This window comes from Mchenga conophoros, linkage group LG11 (assembly GCF_057382185.1).
Source record: "Mchenga conophoros isolate Kocher_MC1m ecotype Shallow Benthic linkage group LG11, M_conophoros_male_GT1.1, whole genome shotgun sequence".
NCBI classification, from domain to species: Eukaryota; Metazoa; Chordata; class Actinopteri; order Cichliformes; family Cichlidae; genus Mchenga; species Mchenga conophoros.
Genome location: NC_140536.1, coordinates 26,355,373 through 26,371,158, shown reverse-complemented (window position 1 = coordinate 26,371,158; position 15,786 = coordinate 26,355,373). Strand labels below are relative to the sequence as shown.

The window sequence follows — 15,786 nt, the reverse complement described above, 5'->3', positions numbered from 1 at the left end:
GACCAATTTGCCCAAAGATGTAAACATTTAAAGAAAATGCACCATCAGCTAACTGAACTACCTGAACTTTGTCCTATAATTTAAAAGCTTGCATTTTCTGATTATTTGCAGAAATGTTCTGTTTTTGCAGTGCAAACACTGTACAAACTAAAATGATATAATAAAATGGGTGATAAAGTCGTGCACTAGGTGGCGCTGTCACCTCATAATGACATCCTCAAGGGTTTATGCAGTTTAATATTAAGAAATTGAGACATTTTTTACTGTGCATTGTTGAGCACTGTGACTTTGCTAATGAATAAAGTAGTTGTATCCACTGCATGTATAAAACTTTATGTGCAATGGATGGTTTTAATTGTGGGGTATTGGAGCTTATGTATAACTATAACTAATCAACTTTCATTTGATTAGCAATGTATCCATATTTTACATTATTGTGTCACACATAAAACAGTAGTACCAAAGGGACTGCTCAGGTTAAGAAAGGCTGAGAAAAAGAGGAAGACTATGGAGAAGATTCGTGGATGTAGTGATGGAGGAGATGAAGATGTCTGGTAAGACAGAGTATACCTGGAAAAAGGTGAGAGGGAGGCAGATCATCTTCTGTGGTGACCCCCCTTAAGGAAGCAAAAAGAAGGACAAGTTGAAGCACTAAACAAACAATCCAACATTTAGAAACAGGTAGCAGGGTATAAACACAAAATTTATTAAATCGCCGTTTAATTCTTTGATCTAAGCATTTCTGGACTATTTCACGTCCTTCGAGTTGTAAAATTTGCCACCTTGAGGAGCAGGAGAGATGATTCCTATTCACAGCCCTGCAGTTAAAATATTGTAGGCGTTAGTGTGAACCACAAGTTTCAGTCGAACTGGTTATGCATCAAAACCCCGTCACATTTGCATCATGCACCTCTGTCTGGAAAGCGGTGGAGCTGCAGTTCCCTCTGCTGCCAGCAGGGTTTGAGGTAGTGACGTCATTGGTGTCGTTTACACGGTAGCTTTAGCCCTGCTAGCGAGAAAAACGCCATCTTAAGTTGACGGGGGGTTTAAACGGAGTGAAAACAGGGAGACAGGCACTGAGGAGGTGAACCTGTTATTATTTTATGATTAAAATTATCTGAGTCACCCGGACTAGTGTTAGTCATGGTTTGAGGGCCTGCATAAACGCAAAAGGAAAAAGGGCGAGAAAGTGAGGAAATCAGCAAGATACTAGCTACCCATTTAGCTACCTAGCGAACAGGCAAGGGGGAGGGCCGGGGTAGTTGAGGATTTTTTTTTTTTTTTCGGGTGAAGCTGAAGTTTTTGTTTATGTTATTCCACGCGGAGATGTCTTCTTCAAATGCAGGTAAGGTCAACTTTAAGCCACAGGGACGTTGTAGTCACACCCCACACTGCAGCTGTTAACCAGTTATGAGGGATTTCTTGAGCGGAGCTTTAAGCTGACACTTTCCCAATGATAGCGTGACAGCGTCGGCTAACTTAGCTCCGTAGCATGGCTAGACTTGTTATTGCACAAACATGCTAACTAGCGCACATTAACGGTTATTGTGGCTCTCCTTTCATATTTTGCACCACTAAAAGAGTTAGGCTGAAAAGCCAAATCTGAGTTGAGCAAACTGTCAAGTTGCAATAGGCTGACGCTGTTCAAATGTTTCGTTTTTAGACAATTCTGTGCACAAGATTGTATCTGTATGCTACGTGTAGCTTTGAGGTTAGCCCCGAATCGTAACGAACACGAACCAAGAGCAGATGAGGTTAATTTTCTATAATGTGGCCTTGAAATCAGACACATGTACGCTGATGTTATTTTGAGCTCCGATTACAGGCTCCTGGCGGTGGTTGAGTTTGTTTTTCAGTGCTTCAGGCATAATAGGAAATCACTTGTCATCTTGTTTATTGCGCCTCTGTGTTGCCCTGTGTTATTAATAGAGTTACAAGACCCAGATCTGGGTATGGGGGCCAGTGGGACCCAAACAAGTGGTGGGGCTGTTGTACCAAAAGGGAGCAACAAAAGACGAGCTGCGTAAGTGTGTGTGTGGGTGTGAGAGAGATACTGTTAATTTTTGTGCTGATGTATCCATATTGTGCTATGCACATTTGCTGACTGGCTGACTTTTGTTTCTGATCGTCGTGGTTGAAAATTCTGGTGGGAAAAAAATGTGTGAAACTGTGTCAGATTGTCTTGTTTCTCCTCTCTCACAGGCCAGACTTTGATGATGTTGATGGAGACAAGATAAGCAGGTATGTTTGTGTGAGTTAAACAGGCCATCGAGGGTTTAAACTGGCTGCATTATAGTAAAAATCAATCTGGTTCTCTTCTTTCTCTTCAGGTTTGATGATGACACAGGAGGCTCCAGCAATGATAAAGAGCGCTTTGCCAGGTAGGAGGATGAATTTAGAGGAATGGACATATAGCAAGGGAATATAGCAGAACATTAATATAGATGCAGGAGCAACCCCTATGCCTGTCTCCCCACTTCAGGTTTTTTTTTTTTTTTTTTTGAGGGGAGAGGTCATCTTGCACTTCTTTCGTTTCGGTAGTGACTTTGGGCCTGTTTTTTTTTTTAGTGGGTTGGTTTCATTTCCAGGTTTTTGGAAGACGATCAGAGTTTTGCAGATAAGGAAAAACTAGCCAGGTATGGCCTGTACCACTGTGGAAGGCTCCCTCTCCTGCTTGTATTCATATTGATATTGAATGCAGTGATCAAATACTTTCCTATCCTGCTGGGATACCAGCGCATTATTGTTTCAACAGCACAAAATTACCCGTATATTTTGCTGCTTTGCGTCTGTTTTGGTGCCTTCAGAATGTTTTGCTTATTTTCCCAAAGAGGCTGGTTTCCCCTTTCAACCCACCACTATTTTATGTGTCACTAACTGCTACACTGTGCAAGTTAAGGATTTTTTTTCACTCCAATAACCCCTTCCTCTTCAGCAACTATCCTTTCTGTCTGTTTTGTCCCCCTCTCCCTTCTCAGGTTAACTGAAGGGTCTTTCTCTTTCGGCACTTGCTCTCTTTTATCACACAAACTGGCCTTGAAAGACCAAACTCTTTTGCTTTCTCACGTTCATTTTTTAAATTTCTTTTTAGATCATTGACTTCACATTATTGTTTGATACGTTCATTACACGTCTCACCTTCTTGCACTCCCACTTCTTCTTCCTGATTGGCATCTTTACATTGCGACATAAACTCTAAACTATACTCGTTGTCCACCCGCCCATCTGTTTCCCCCATCTCGATCCCTCCTCTCCACCTCTGTCTCATTCATTTCCTCACTCCAGGGAGAACCACAGTGAGATTGAAAGGCGGAGGCGTAATAAGATGACTGCTTACATCACAGAATTATCTGACATGGTACCCACCTGCAGTGCACTAGCGCGGAAACCAGACAAACTAACCATCCTGCGAATGGCAGTTTCTCATATGAAGTCACTTAGAGGAAGCGGCAATACCAATGCAGATGGGTCGTACAAACCTTCATTTCTCACCGACCAGGTATGAGAAACGGAAGGAAGTTCAGATTTGAAATGCCTGCTAAAATTTAAAAAACCCTTACTATTCAGGGAAGGCAATACCTGTGACTATGTGACAGTATTACTTATGTAAGAGTTGTTAATATAAAGGTTTCACAGTCACAGTTAACCTCACACTGTGTAACACTGAAATCAATAGAAGTAAAGGATACTGAAAGTAACACCTTTTTAAACATGCTTGTTTTCTCACGTTGTGGCTGTTGGTTAGCTTTTACTTTCAGTAACTTTCCTTATTAGGTAGTCGGTAAAGTTTAAATTAGTAATGTCAAAGGTTATGTTCATTTTTATTTTAACCATCGTTCATTTAGACACTTGTTTAATTTGTTAATTGTTCAAAAACCCAACTATTAATATGCCTTGTGTTCAAGTGAGCCGTGTACACTTGTATATTATGCAGAACTTGTGTGTGTTGTGTATGTATCTGTTACATTGTAAAGCTTAGTTGCATGCTGCATCAGCTTCCACACTGCTGTCAGTGGTAGAATCGGATTTGATTGGCTGTCGGTTGAAAAGTAAAACTTTTGTCACCTCTGCGCTGCAAGCAAACCAACAGACTCACAATACTGTTTTGCAGTGCATTATGTCATCTCATCAAAGGTGAATTAGAAATATGAAAGTTCACATCTGAAATGCATGCAAGTGATGAAACTAGGGATGTGCACAATTAGATGACTAGATGTTTAAATATTGCTGATATCATTATAGTTGAAGAAATGATTTCAAGAGTTGTGTGGTGTTTTATTTAAGTTTTCTGAATTTGGTGGGCTTACCAACCCGGAGAGTGGGACTAGAAATCTGACCCTGAACCACTGAAAAAGCATGGCATTAATACTGATATGCAAGGGGATAGGAAGACACAACAATCAGTGGGGTTTAAGATTTACATGTAAAGGTTAAACAGAGACAGAAACATCAAAGTTTGGAATACAACAATGGGGTGACAAGATGAAAGACTAAGATATATATACGTGAAACAAATGGCTGATATTATCTGAGGGACAAACGCTCCAGGGGTTAGGCAGCTGTGTTCTGGTTGCAGGGCTCATATCCAGCAGCAGTAATTTTTCACCTGAATGTGACACAAGTCAAGATTTTTCAGTATTTTTCAAGCAACAAAAAGTAAAACAGAAGTGCAAGCCAATCATGGTTTGATAGTTTCTGATGGCTTTAAAATGCGTATATAGTGGTAGTATGAACATTGTTTAACCTCATCCACTAGATTTCTGCTCAACAGTTTCTCTTGCCTTATGTTTTCTTACTTTTAAACTTATTGGCTGTAAATGCGTAAATGAAACCATCAGATTTCTACTCTACCAAGCCAATAGCCAGGTAGCCAATGTTTCTATATACTCTTCCCATAGAAATGTTTACACTTCAAACACTTTTCTGCATTTTTACAAATACTTTAGATTGATACCTCCACAACTGATCTTTGACCTTCACTGCTCACTGTCTGTCTGTAGGAGCTTAAGCATCTTATTCTGGAGGCTGCTGATGGCTTCCTGTTTGTGGTGTCATGCGAGACGGGGCGCATTGTTTATGTCTCTGACTCCCTGACCCCGGTCCTCAACCAGTCACAGTCTGACTGGCTCGGATCCTCCCTGTATGATCAGCTCCACCCAGACGACAAAGACAAGCTTCAGGAGCAGCTCTCCACTGCAGAGAATAACAACACAGGTATAAACACATTCTAGGAGCAGTTTCACAGTCATGAGGGAACATGTGTGTTTCATTTTGTGAGCACAGTTCAGTGTTGTCTTTGTCCTCAAAAGGGAGGATGTTGGACTTAAAGACAGGAACAGTGAAGAAGGAAAGTCAGCAGTCATCAGCGAGGATGAGTATGGGAGCTCGTCGATCATTCATCTGCAGAATGAGGTGATTAACAGTTAATAATATAGTTTATGATTGTATTGAAATGTGTAGCAGAATGCACAGTTTCATGTGGTGTGTTGGACTGTTTGTGTTTGCAGGTGTGGCACGTGTCCAGTGGAACCAATGTCAATGAACAGACTGCAGTTTCTTAGGAACAGAAACAGGTGACCAAAAACAAAAAGATCTTCTTTTACAATCTTATTGAACTTACTGTGCAGAGAACAAGCATACCTAACATATACCAGCTGTAAATTCATATTTTCATTGTCTTTACTTCTTCAACCTAAGAAATGGTTTGGGTGCAGCCAAGGAAGGGGAACCACAGTATGTAGTGGTGCACTGCACAGGATACATCAAGTCCTGGCCCCCTGCAGGTAAAACTAGTCCTTCTCAGTCTTTAGATACATGAGCATCTGTTATATTTGCTTACTTATATGCAGAAGACCTCTTTACAATGCTTAAAAGCACAGAGCTAGATTGAAAAAAAAACTTTAATCCTTTATATTTTGTCTTTTGTCTTTCAGGAGTATCATTAACAGATGATGAAGCAGACAATACTCAGGGGAGTCGCTACTGTCTAGTTGCTATTGGGAGATTGCAGGTACAGTGGATGTCTTGTGGTCCCATGTCTTTTGCTGTGAGGTCAAGTAAACGGGCAAATGTTTCGTTGATATCAAAGTGCAGTAACCTTTGATCCTCAAATCATCAGAACATAAATAAAATTAACTGTGCAAGTGGTGGAAGATAGATTTATGAGGTGGAAAAAGCTGCATTTTATTTTTTTATTAGTGTGTTATCTGAAGGTGATTTTGCACTAGTTAGTTGAAGTCATTGTGAAACACTGATATAATTAAGAACTTCTGCGTTTTGTTCTGTTCTTGCTAGAACAAAAACTGATCTGAAACTGAAAATGTAAAAAATCTAATCTTACTCATGCTCATTGCAACTTTGACATTATCTAAGTTTTTGTGTCTGGGTTTTTATTGCCTTTTATTTTTGACTCTTCTGCAGGTTACTTGTTGTCCTGGTGACACAGATGTGAACAGTATCAGTGTTCCTGTGGAGTTCATCTCCCGACACAACTGTCAGGGCATGTTCACTTTTGTAGATCATCGCTGCTTGCCCGCTATCGGATATCAACCCCAGGTGAACATAGCTGGCTAAAGTGCCAGGGTTGCATTGCATTTCCTCTGAAAGTCTTTATCAGAAGTTAGTTTTCATGTCCTGTAGAGTAACCACATTTTCTTTTGTTGCAGGATTTATTGGGGAAGAGTATCCTAGACTTCGCCCACCCTGAAGACCAGGGCTTACTAAGAGACAGCTTTCAACAGGTGAATTAAAAACTCTATTAATATATTTGTGGTTGCATTGATCCACCATTTTCCAATTCAAATATGAAACACACTTTGCCTTTGGGTGTCTGCTCATACAGAATACCAGCTCAATGGGGTATCACTGTTAGATTTATAAACTGTACTCCTGACTTTGAGAAGGAGATTGGGAATCATATTATGTTAGATGGGTGAAAAAGGGTGTTACACCAAGAACCTGGCTGTAATTGCTTTGTCACTAGCAGATTGTCGTGGTTGCCCCTAGTTTGCATGGAGGACAGTTTTGCCACCACAGTGTTTGCAAACATCTTGGTGTTTTCCATGCACACCACTATTAGTCTAGCTATTGCAGCCTGCTAGTGACCAAAATAATTGCAAGGAGGTTGTCCGTGCAATGATGTATACCTCTTTACAACCAATTTCACTCAAGCTGTAACAAGCAATCACTTGTCAACCAGTCAAGGAATACATATTTTTTTCCCTTCAGCTACCAGTGGCTGCTACGTGGTTGCCATCTTCAGTGCAGTGTCAGTCATTCATTTGCTGAATTCTGTTGTCACTGCTTGTTTTTTCCCTTTCCCTACTTTCACCTGCTCTCTCCCTCTCTCTCTCGCACACACACACAGACACACACACACGCACACATGCACACACACACTTCACGTTTGGCTTGCCATTAAAAGTGTCGTAATTTCAATGGATCTGATGACAGCTCCTTAGCGAGAAAGAAAAAGAGCTGCAGTCTGAGGCTTTCAGCTGTGTTTAGTCACGCTAATACAGTTTGTAGTTAAGTAAAAAAAACAAAACTTTTTTTAACCACATAAAGAAAAGCTGCACCTGGACTTTCATCATGGAAGTGGACATGATGAATGTCTACATGAGGCTGAGGAATAGCTTAACAATAATTCTTTGTAATGCCAAATGGTTTGATAATGTTGTTTATTTTCAGATTTGTGGTGTGAATAAATGGCTACGGTTCTGTTGCATACTGGTTTAGATATTTGCTTGGCAAGCAAAAGGTTGCTGGTTTAATTCCAGCTGGAGACACAGATACCTTTGGGTTTACATCAGGAAAGCAATCCGGCGTAAAACTGTACAAATCAAAAGTCACTAATGAGGCTAATAAAAGTATCTTATAGTATAAATGAACTGCTATCAGCATGATCTTGAGCAACAGAAAACTTCATAGAACTTTTAGCCCTGTCCAAAACCACTTGGATGTTAACTTTAAATAGTTGGATCCTTGTTTTCTTTTGTTGTATATGAGAAACACAGGTTATTTAACCTGGATGATGTTTGAGAGAGATTTCTCTTGAAAGTTTATTTGCATTTTGGTAATTTATTTCCTTAACTACATAAATTTTAATTTACATGTCTGTGTGTGGATGACAGAGGCTCAAAATGGGGGAAAGCATTGCTGCAAGAGCAATGTAGCAAAAATGGAAGATAAGATCTCAGAACATTCAAAGTTAATGGTGCAAAGTCAGACTAAAACTGAAACTGACCATACAAGTATAAACTGTCCATTTTCCACTGAAGAGCACTTGTCTGATTGTATTTGCTGCAAGAGAAAATGTTCTTTCTGCAACACCAGATTCAGCAGTAGACACTGTTGTCCCATTACCTTTGTAACCCGATATCTTCCAGTCACTCAGTTTCTGTGTGTGCATGCAATCCTCCGCTCATTGCTTATGAAAACACCACAGTATGAATGTTTGGCTTGTTGGATGTGTGTGTCCACAGGTGATTAAGCTGAAGGGTCAGGTTCTGTCAGTGATGTTTCGATTTCGCACCAAGTCGAGAGAATTTATCTGGATGCGAACCAGCTCCTTCACTTTCCAGAACCCGTTCTCGGAGGAGATCGAGTACATCATCTGCACCAATGTCAATGTCAAGTGAGTCAAGCAGACATGATTACACAATCAGATCCAGCAAAGAACGAAAGCATTGATGTTTTTCACCGTGTCTGTGAGACATTCCTCTGTGTGAATGCTTACAGTTCCTCTTACATCCACAACTACCACAGCCGCTTTTAATAAACCACAGACTCATCACTCTCTCCCAATACTTCTCCTCTGCACCCACCAATGATTGTGGGGCAGTAGAAACTCAGCTCAGGACCCCCTCACTCCCATCTCCTCCCCTGGGGCTTCGATGCCCCCTTCCCTGGGTCAGAGCAGCCCAAGTGGTCCTCCTGTAGTGCTCAGTCCGGGCCAGATGGCCACCAGGTGAGACCAGACCTGACCTCCCTATCCTCTCCCTGCTTGGGAGAACAGGGGCTGCTTCTTCATGGGAGACTTCTGCTGTTTCTAGCAAACTATAGTTCTTCTGTTTTTGTTTTTTTTGTGTTTTTCCCACTCTGGGTGATTCTTCCTTTCTTCATTTCTGTAGTAATGGAATAGAAGTGGTAAAATGGAGCATGTCTTATTTTATTATTCTGAGTATTAAATATACTTTAAAGAGGTGAGCTTTTGGCATAGGTGGTGTGGCATGTTAGCTGTATGTACTCTCACATTCTTCTCCTGACACCTTTTGTGTTCCCACGGTGGACGGTGGTTGACGGTGGTGGGCTGAGTGCTAGTTTGTCAGCAGGTGTTTGGGATTTCTAATGCAACAGTTAAGAGCATGGGTTTGTGGAAGTTATGGTATATTAGGCCAACTTCAAATAACAAACCCTCTCTTCTACTTTTTCAGACAGCTACAACAACAGCAGGCTGACCTGGAAGGACGAGATGGTCCATATGAACCAGGATCAATGACCCACCCACAGGTCAGGGAACACGACTGTACCACTTGACTGAAGCATACACATTTCCTCTTTCTTTTGAGTTTCTTTTTATAGAAACAGTGGCAGGATGTAGATTGTTTGCTTTCCAGGAAAGCACATCCGGATGTTGGTAGAATCATCACAACTTCCTTACAACTGCCTGCTATTCTTGCTTGAGTCAACTGCAGTGCTTTCTGCTGTAGCACTTAGTCATTTTCAGCAGAAATTTTTTTTTAATCATGACTCATGTGAATTGTGCAGATATGTTACAGAGAAAATATTGAGGGCAGTGGGAGAATATCAACTTCTCAAATGAAATGGTGTAGGTCTGAGCACAGTTTTGTGCTGCATTCTTTGTTGTTGTTGTTTTTTGAGAAGCTACAAGGATGTTTGTTTGCATTTATCTTGAGCTTTAACCTCCTAGTTGCAAAAAGACAGCAGTGAGCAGGACAGTGCCATAGATAGTCCAGCAAAACATAGCTGGACAAGTTGATTGGTGAAAACCGCATCAACAATTTCACCTGTGAAACTATATGTGGAACGTGACATTAAAGTAAAAGTCAAATTCCTTCATCTAACCAACGGTGTGATAAGAAAATGTTTTGCAGCTGCTTCCATCCACTGCCATCTGGTTTTCAAAACAAGAGCACAACTGACTCAATAATAAGCAAACGTCAAAGCTGTCTGTAGGCAGATCACCTGCTATATCTGTAAATTTGGAAGGTTTTCTTGTAAAGTTTGCCATTCTAGCTGTGATACCTGCAGCATGTAGGAGTGAGTTTGAAGAGAGGCACAGCATTTAGTCTGCTACATCTAACATATTTTTCCGATAAAGAAAATATTTATTTATCCCATATTTACGATTAGTCTTTTAAGTGTTTATATTTGCTTGTGCTGTTCTTGGACTTACGACAGCCATCATCAGCTAGCCACCTATATAAGCAGCACATCAGCATGTGGTGATGGGCGTGTAGTTTCTATATGTCTCAGTAAGTTTGTGCGTATTTTCAGTGTCTGACAAGTGGAAATAATTGATCACAGAAACCATTAAGAATTGCATTGATAGTAAACCTCGGGACATTCTTATTAGATGGGCTACATCATAAAACACCAGTGGCAGAAATCACCCAAAAAGCGCTGGATTTTCTGTATACGCCAAACAAAAGCTTTGCACTTTTTCTTTTTTTTTCTAAGCCATTTCTAAACCAGGGAGTGTTGTCTAATTGACATGTGAGATATGAGGAAGTTTGCTGCTCTTTACAGTGCAGTTTCCTTATTTTTTCATTAGCAATTCATACCTCTGTTTATACATTAGATCAGTTTTCATTCAAACTCACAACTAAAAGGAATTAATTTAGTTATCATGTAACCTCTTAATCTTTGGTTATGAAAACGGCAATAGGTAAAACATAACACAATTTATGAATCAGAAATAAGGTGAACTACAAGCAAGATAGCCAATGGTGGTAAAGTAAAGCAACTATTAGCAATAAACTGGATTCCAACTCTGGGTCCCTCATAACTTTTAGGCTTTTCAGTCAATTTAGTGCCAAAGCTGTGAAAGCTAAACTGACTGCAGGATAGAAAAATGGCGCAGCAGATGCACAATTGCAATTAGAAGTAAAGTATCCACAGGGAGCAGCGAGAACATGTCAATATTTGCTTATTCTTAGATCTGACCAAATGGTGGAAGCAGTGGCGTCAGTTAAACTGTAACTGCCATGGAAAGCTGCCAGTAGCGGTTACTAGGGCAACAGAGTATTCACAACCGACAGTGGTACACACAAATGTTTATTAGATTGTCCACGTTCACAAGCAGCTGTTTTTGTGTTGGCAGCAGCAGTTTTTACATCACCCTCAGTGTGCAGTTTTACAGACTTGCAGACTTGCAGCACGGGCCAGTCGTTCACCTCACTTACTGAACATGTGTAGATTAACAACATATGAACATATAAAAGAAAAACAGTTCAGTCATAACATTTTAGTTGGTTTTACTGATACCGTTTGTATTGTGTGGGACATTTTTGCTAGTTTTAATGTCCTTAATGTTTTTTGTTGTCCTCATGCTACTGTGAACAGAGGCTGGTCTGTTACAAACCAGACCTTTAACTTGCCCAGCACTGCAGGCATCAGTTATTTTCATTATTGATCACCAGAATGTTTACAGTTTATGTTTTGAGCCTGCTCTTCTTTAGTGTAACTCTAGACTCACGCCTTTTTTTTCTTTTTTTTGGGGTTGGCTTCAGATGCAGCCAGTCACTGCAGCAGGGCCGGACCACAGCAAGAGCATTGAGAAACCAGAACTCTACCCTTCGCTTTTCCAAGGGCAAGATCAGACCAAAGGCCTTCCTTCCTCCACCCCTACTCCATCCACCCAGATCTACGCCCCAAACAACAACTTTGCTGCTGGTCGTTCCAGCGATGCATACAGGTAGCAAGTGTTCTGTGTCCGTATGTGTACCTTAGTCATTGTGAGGGCTGCTCAGTGTTTGTGTGCTGTTGCTTGTGAATATATTTACTCTTAGACATTTAATTTCAGTTACTTAGAAGTGCATAGCTATTTCCCCCATAAACAAGCACTTTTGTAGCTTCGTTTAGTTGATATAGGACTAAATTAGGTTTTATTATCACCTTGGGATGATGTAAAGTTAATGCTGTGAACCTTACTGTAGTAAAAATTTAGAAATGTTTATTATCTACCAACTGGAGGCAAGGAGAAAAACTCCCAGTTACTAAGTTGTAAATCTTCCACTGTGTCTGGAAATCGGGTAATAAAAGCTTTAAGTTGATGCAGAAGATGCCTGGCAAAGATTATAGGTCCCTTCAAAATCTGCTCTTCAAAGCACAGACTGAAGTAGCTATACTCCCTGTTCTCCTGACTTTAAAATTTGCTATACTTTTTTGTTGTTGTTGTTGTTGTTGTTGTTGTTGTAAATGTTTGTCATGTCTTATTTAGTAGATTTCCAATCACATTGAATCAATCATAACATAAAAGATAACTTGTATATCATGTCCTAACAAAGTACTGTGTGTGGCCTTAGAAGCGGGTCAGCACGAATACAGCACCTGCAACAGCAAGACCGAACTGAACTACAATCAGAAAGTCAGATGATGGAATACCATTAAAAGCTTTTCTAACATTTTTAGTTTCATCCCATCATCAAATTAGCAAAATTACCTTTAGTGCAACTCCGTTATCACTCATTGTATTCCCAAGAGTTGGGAGTGTCATAAACAGTAAAAGGAATGCTTATGACCGGCAGTAGATGCAAGAAGATGTCACTAATGCGTCTTTTCCCTTTGCACCTACTCGACTCTTCTCTTCTCCGTTTTAGTCGTTTTCCAATACAGTTGAGTACCACATTACAATTGTGGTTGTTATAGCAAGGGAACCTGAAAGTCCTGTCATGTCATTCATATGAGACGCAACACAACAATGGACGGCATGGAGGCAATGGTATAAATGCTGCTCGGTCTGTGGCTTTTTGTCAGTCTCCGGGTAAAAGAAGAGAGCCAAAAAGCATGTGTGGCCATGTCCCTCGCTGCTGGTTGTTTTGTTTTTTGTTTTTTTAAATGCCCAGTTTTATTCTTGTTCCACTCTCATGCCCCATCCAATGGCATCATACCTGGTACCGGATACTACCCCCTAATGGAAAAAAAATCCTAAAAATCAATTGGAATTATATCGAGCCAAGCAGGTGCTAGTGGAAAAGAGCCTTAACAGCAACCTCTGTGGTTAGCACGCCTTCTTATAATGTTTGCCACTAACCTTTGCAGACTCTCAGCAAATACGTTTTCTTTCCCTTTTAGAAGCTTTTAAAAAAATTGTTTGCCAAATCCAACACTGGCAAAAAGTGGAAATGAAGCAGTGAAATGTTGACATGCAGTGATGTTGTCAGGAATTATTGTCCATCAAATGTATTTCCATCACAATATTGGCGAGACAATGCCACCAAAACACTTACACATCTGAAACCTGTCTCCACAGAGATTATGACAGAATGTTGGGCTCTGATCTGATTTTATCCCTATGCATGTTGTCACTTTTCTCCATAGACCAGTCAATATGAATCCACAGATACCGCAGCCCACCCACTCAGCCTCAGCAGGACAGATCTTGGCTCAGATTTCTCGTCAGAACGTAGCCCCACAGCAAGTTAACCAATCCAGTACGACAAGCCCCCTCCATGGAGGCCCAACAGGCGGGTGGCCTGGGGCTGGACCTGCAGCCAGACCGCAATTTAATAACCAGGTAAACTAGTATAACCAAATTGTGTGATTGTGTTTGATGGCATTTTTAGTCATTTTATATTCACAAAAAAAGACACTATAAGGAATATGTTTACATGCCTGCTTGGTTATTGATCACATCATACTACCTAAGGGCTAGTAAATTAAGAAATCTCTGTTACTTTTCTACCCAGCAGGTGGCTCCCCAGGCGGCAAAGACCATGTCGCCACAATTTACTCCCATGGGAGGGTTTGTAGGCGGCCCTACCAACACTTTTGGCCAGATGCCAACAGGTGCTGCTCCCATGCCTACAGGTGCTGCTCCCACCGCCACCAGCGGCACAAACTACTCGCAAATGAATGCTCGTGCAAGCCTCAACAACAACGGTTTTGGTAGGTTGTGTGTATATTGTGTGTGGGGTTTTTTCTTCTTCTTTTTTTCGTCTTCTTCTTTGTCTTTAATTGTACTGGTCTGTAGTCTCAATCTCTTCTGCACTCCTGTCCCAGATGGCTCTCAGTCTGGGGCACAGTTCCCTCCTCGAGCAGCAGAGGCAGTGTGGCCCCAGTGGCAAGGCCAGCAGCATTCACAGAGTAATTCAGAGCAGGGCAACCAGCAAGACATCTTTCCTGTGAGTGACACAAGCTCATTCAGTTTTAGATGTTGTTTTACTTTTCTATTCTATGTCACATTAAATAAATCTGTTTCTTTTATTTGACTCAGGATGTGTTGTCTATGTTGGACCAGCCTGCCAACTTCAGCAACGAGGACTTTGAGATTCCTATGTACACGCCATTTAACGAGTGACCTGGAAATACTTCTGTCGTCTTGCCTAAATCACGGTTTCTTATATTTAGCTCTTCTCCTCGTCTGTTCTTTCTGCTCTTCCCCTTCTTTGCATGGCTTCAACTGCACAGCTACAAGACAGTTAAGGATGGAGGGATAAAGTTGAATGCAGGGGAATGGGAGAAAAATCAAGAATTTGCTACTGACTAAAAGATTATTTTAACAATATACCGCCATTGTAAGAGAATTTTCTAGCTAGCACTGCCCAAAGCTCAACAACCCATGTTGTAGATATGTGATATACAGTATATATGTTCATATATATATATATATATAAAAAATATATATATAAATATAAAAACGCACAATCCCACAACCACACTTGAATAGACTGCACAAAACACCCTCCTAACTCTGGTAAATGGAAATGAAAACGGAAGTAAGCACACACTTGCACACAAAGGCCTTTTATTCTAATATATTCATGTTTTTCTCAGGCATTTTTTAAGAGTGTGTTTTGCTGTTTTAGCCTTTGGCATGTAGACTAATCACTCCAGTCACTGATTTAAACTCTTGGGAAATTGCAGGGATATACAGCTTTGGTGATTTTATTAATTTTTTTTCCCTTTTTTTTTTCTCCTTTCTTTCTCAATTCTCAGCTGTTGCACGCTAACCACACTCTGTTTCCTATCCACAGCATGTCTCTGCATGACTGAACTGTCCATAGCACAGATTTTTATCAAGTAGTTTTCCATGTACAAAGGTGGCCTCCCCTGTGAATTCATTTGTTTTCCCCCTTTTTGTGAAACATGCAAGCATTTTTTTTTTTGTGATGTACTTCAACACACCTTAAAATGACTTATATACATTTTCTTTTCCTATAAGGTGTCCATTTGAAATGTAAACAATCTATTTTTTGTTGCATACATAGACATAAATACAATATACATGTGTTAATGTTTGTAAAATGGATGCATACAGTATCATAATCAACTCAAGCTTATTGGGTTTCTGCCTTGCTTAATTTGCTTCTTTCTGCTACCCTGATTACCCTTTAATTACAGGCTTTTGTACGTATTTTATAAGAGAAATATTAAATAAAAAAATCACACAGCAATAATTAACAAGCAGGAATTGTGTAATTTTCAAGCCATTCTTTATCATTGTTATAAATGTTTCCTCTAAATGTTTTGAAATGGAGACGTGTGACTTTTTTTTTTTTTTTATTGAATGAAAGTATTATATTGTTTGAACTCTTGATCTAT

At 40.3% G+C, this 15,786-nt stretch overlaps 1 protein-coding gene across 8 annotated transcripts; it reads left to right on the top strand.

Annotated features, from left to right (window-relative positions):
- Positions 1–988: 988 nt before the first annotated feature.
- On the top strand, positions 989–14,675 carry arnt (aryl hydrocarbon receptor nuclear translocator). Of its 8 annotated transcripts, none has more exons than XM_085291987.1 (21): positions 989–1,345; positions 1,930–2,023; positions 2,203–2,241; positions 2,331–2,381; positions 2,589–2,636; positions 3,286–3,499; positions 5,001–5,214; positions 5,310–5,412; positions 5,508–5,573; positions 5,698–5,783; positions 5,934–6,010; positions 6,421–6,555; positions 6,666–6,740; positions 8,484–8,635; positions 8,846–8,968; positions 9,435–9,510; positions 11,754–11,938; positions 13,564–13,759; positions 13,932–14,130; positions 14,245–14,366; positions 14,459–14,675. In XM_085291987.1, the coding sequence occupies exons 1-21, from the start codon at positions 1,309–1,311 to the stop codon at positions 14,540–14,542; spliced, it is 2,376 nt and encodes a 791-aa protein (XP_085148113.1). In that variant the 5' UTR covers positions 989–1,308; the 3' UTR covers positions 14,543–14,675. The 8 variants fall into 8 exon arrangements, with proteins under 8 accessions (XP_085148113.1, XP_085148114.1, XP_085148112.1 ...); XM_085291988.1 differs by having other exon boundaries at positions 8,843–8,968; positions 13,935–14,130; XM_085291986.1 differs by having other exon boundaries at positions 8,843–8,968.
- Positions 14,676–15,786: the final 1,111 nt, after the last annotated feature.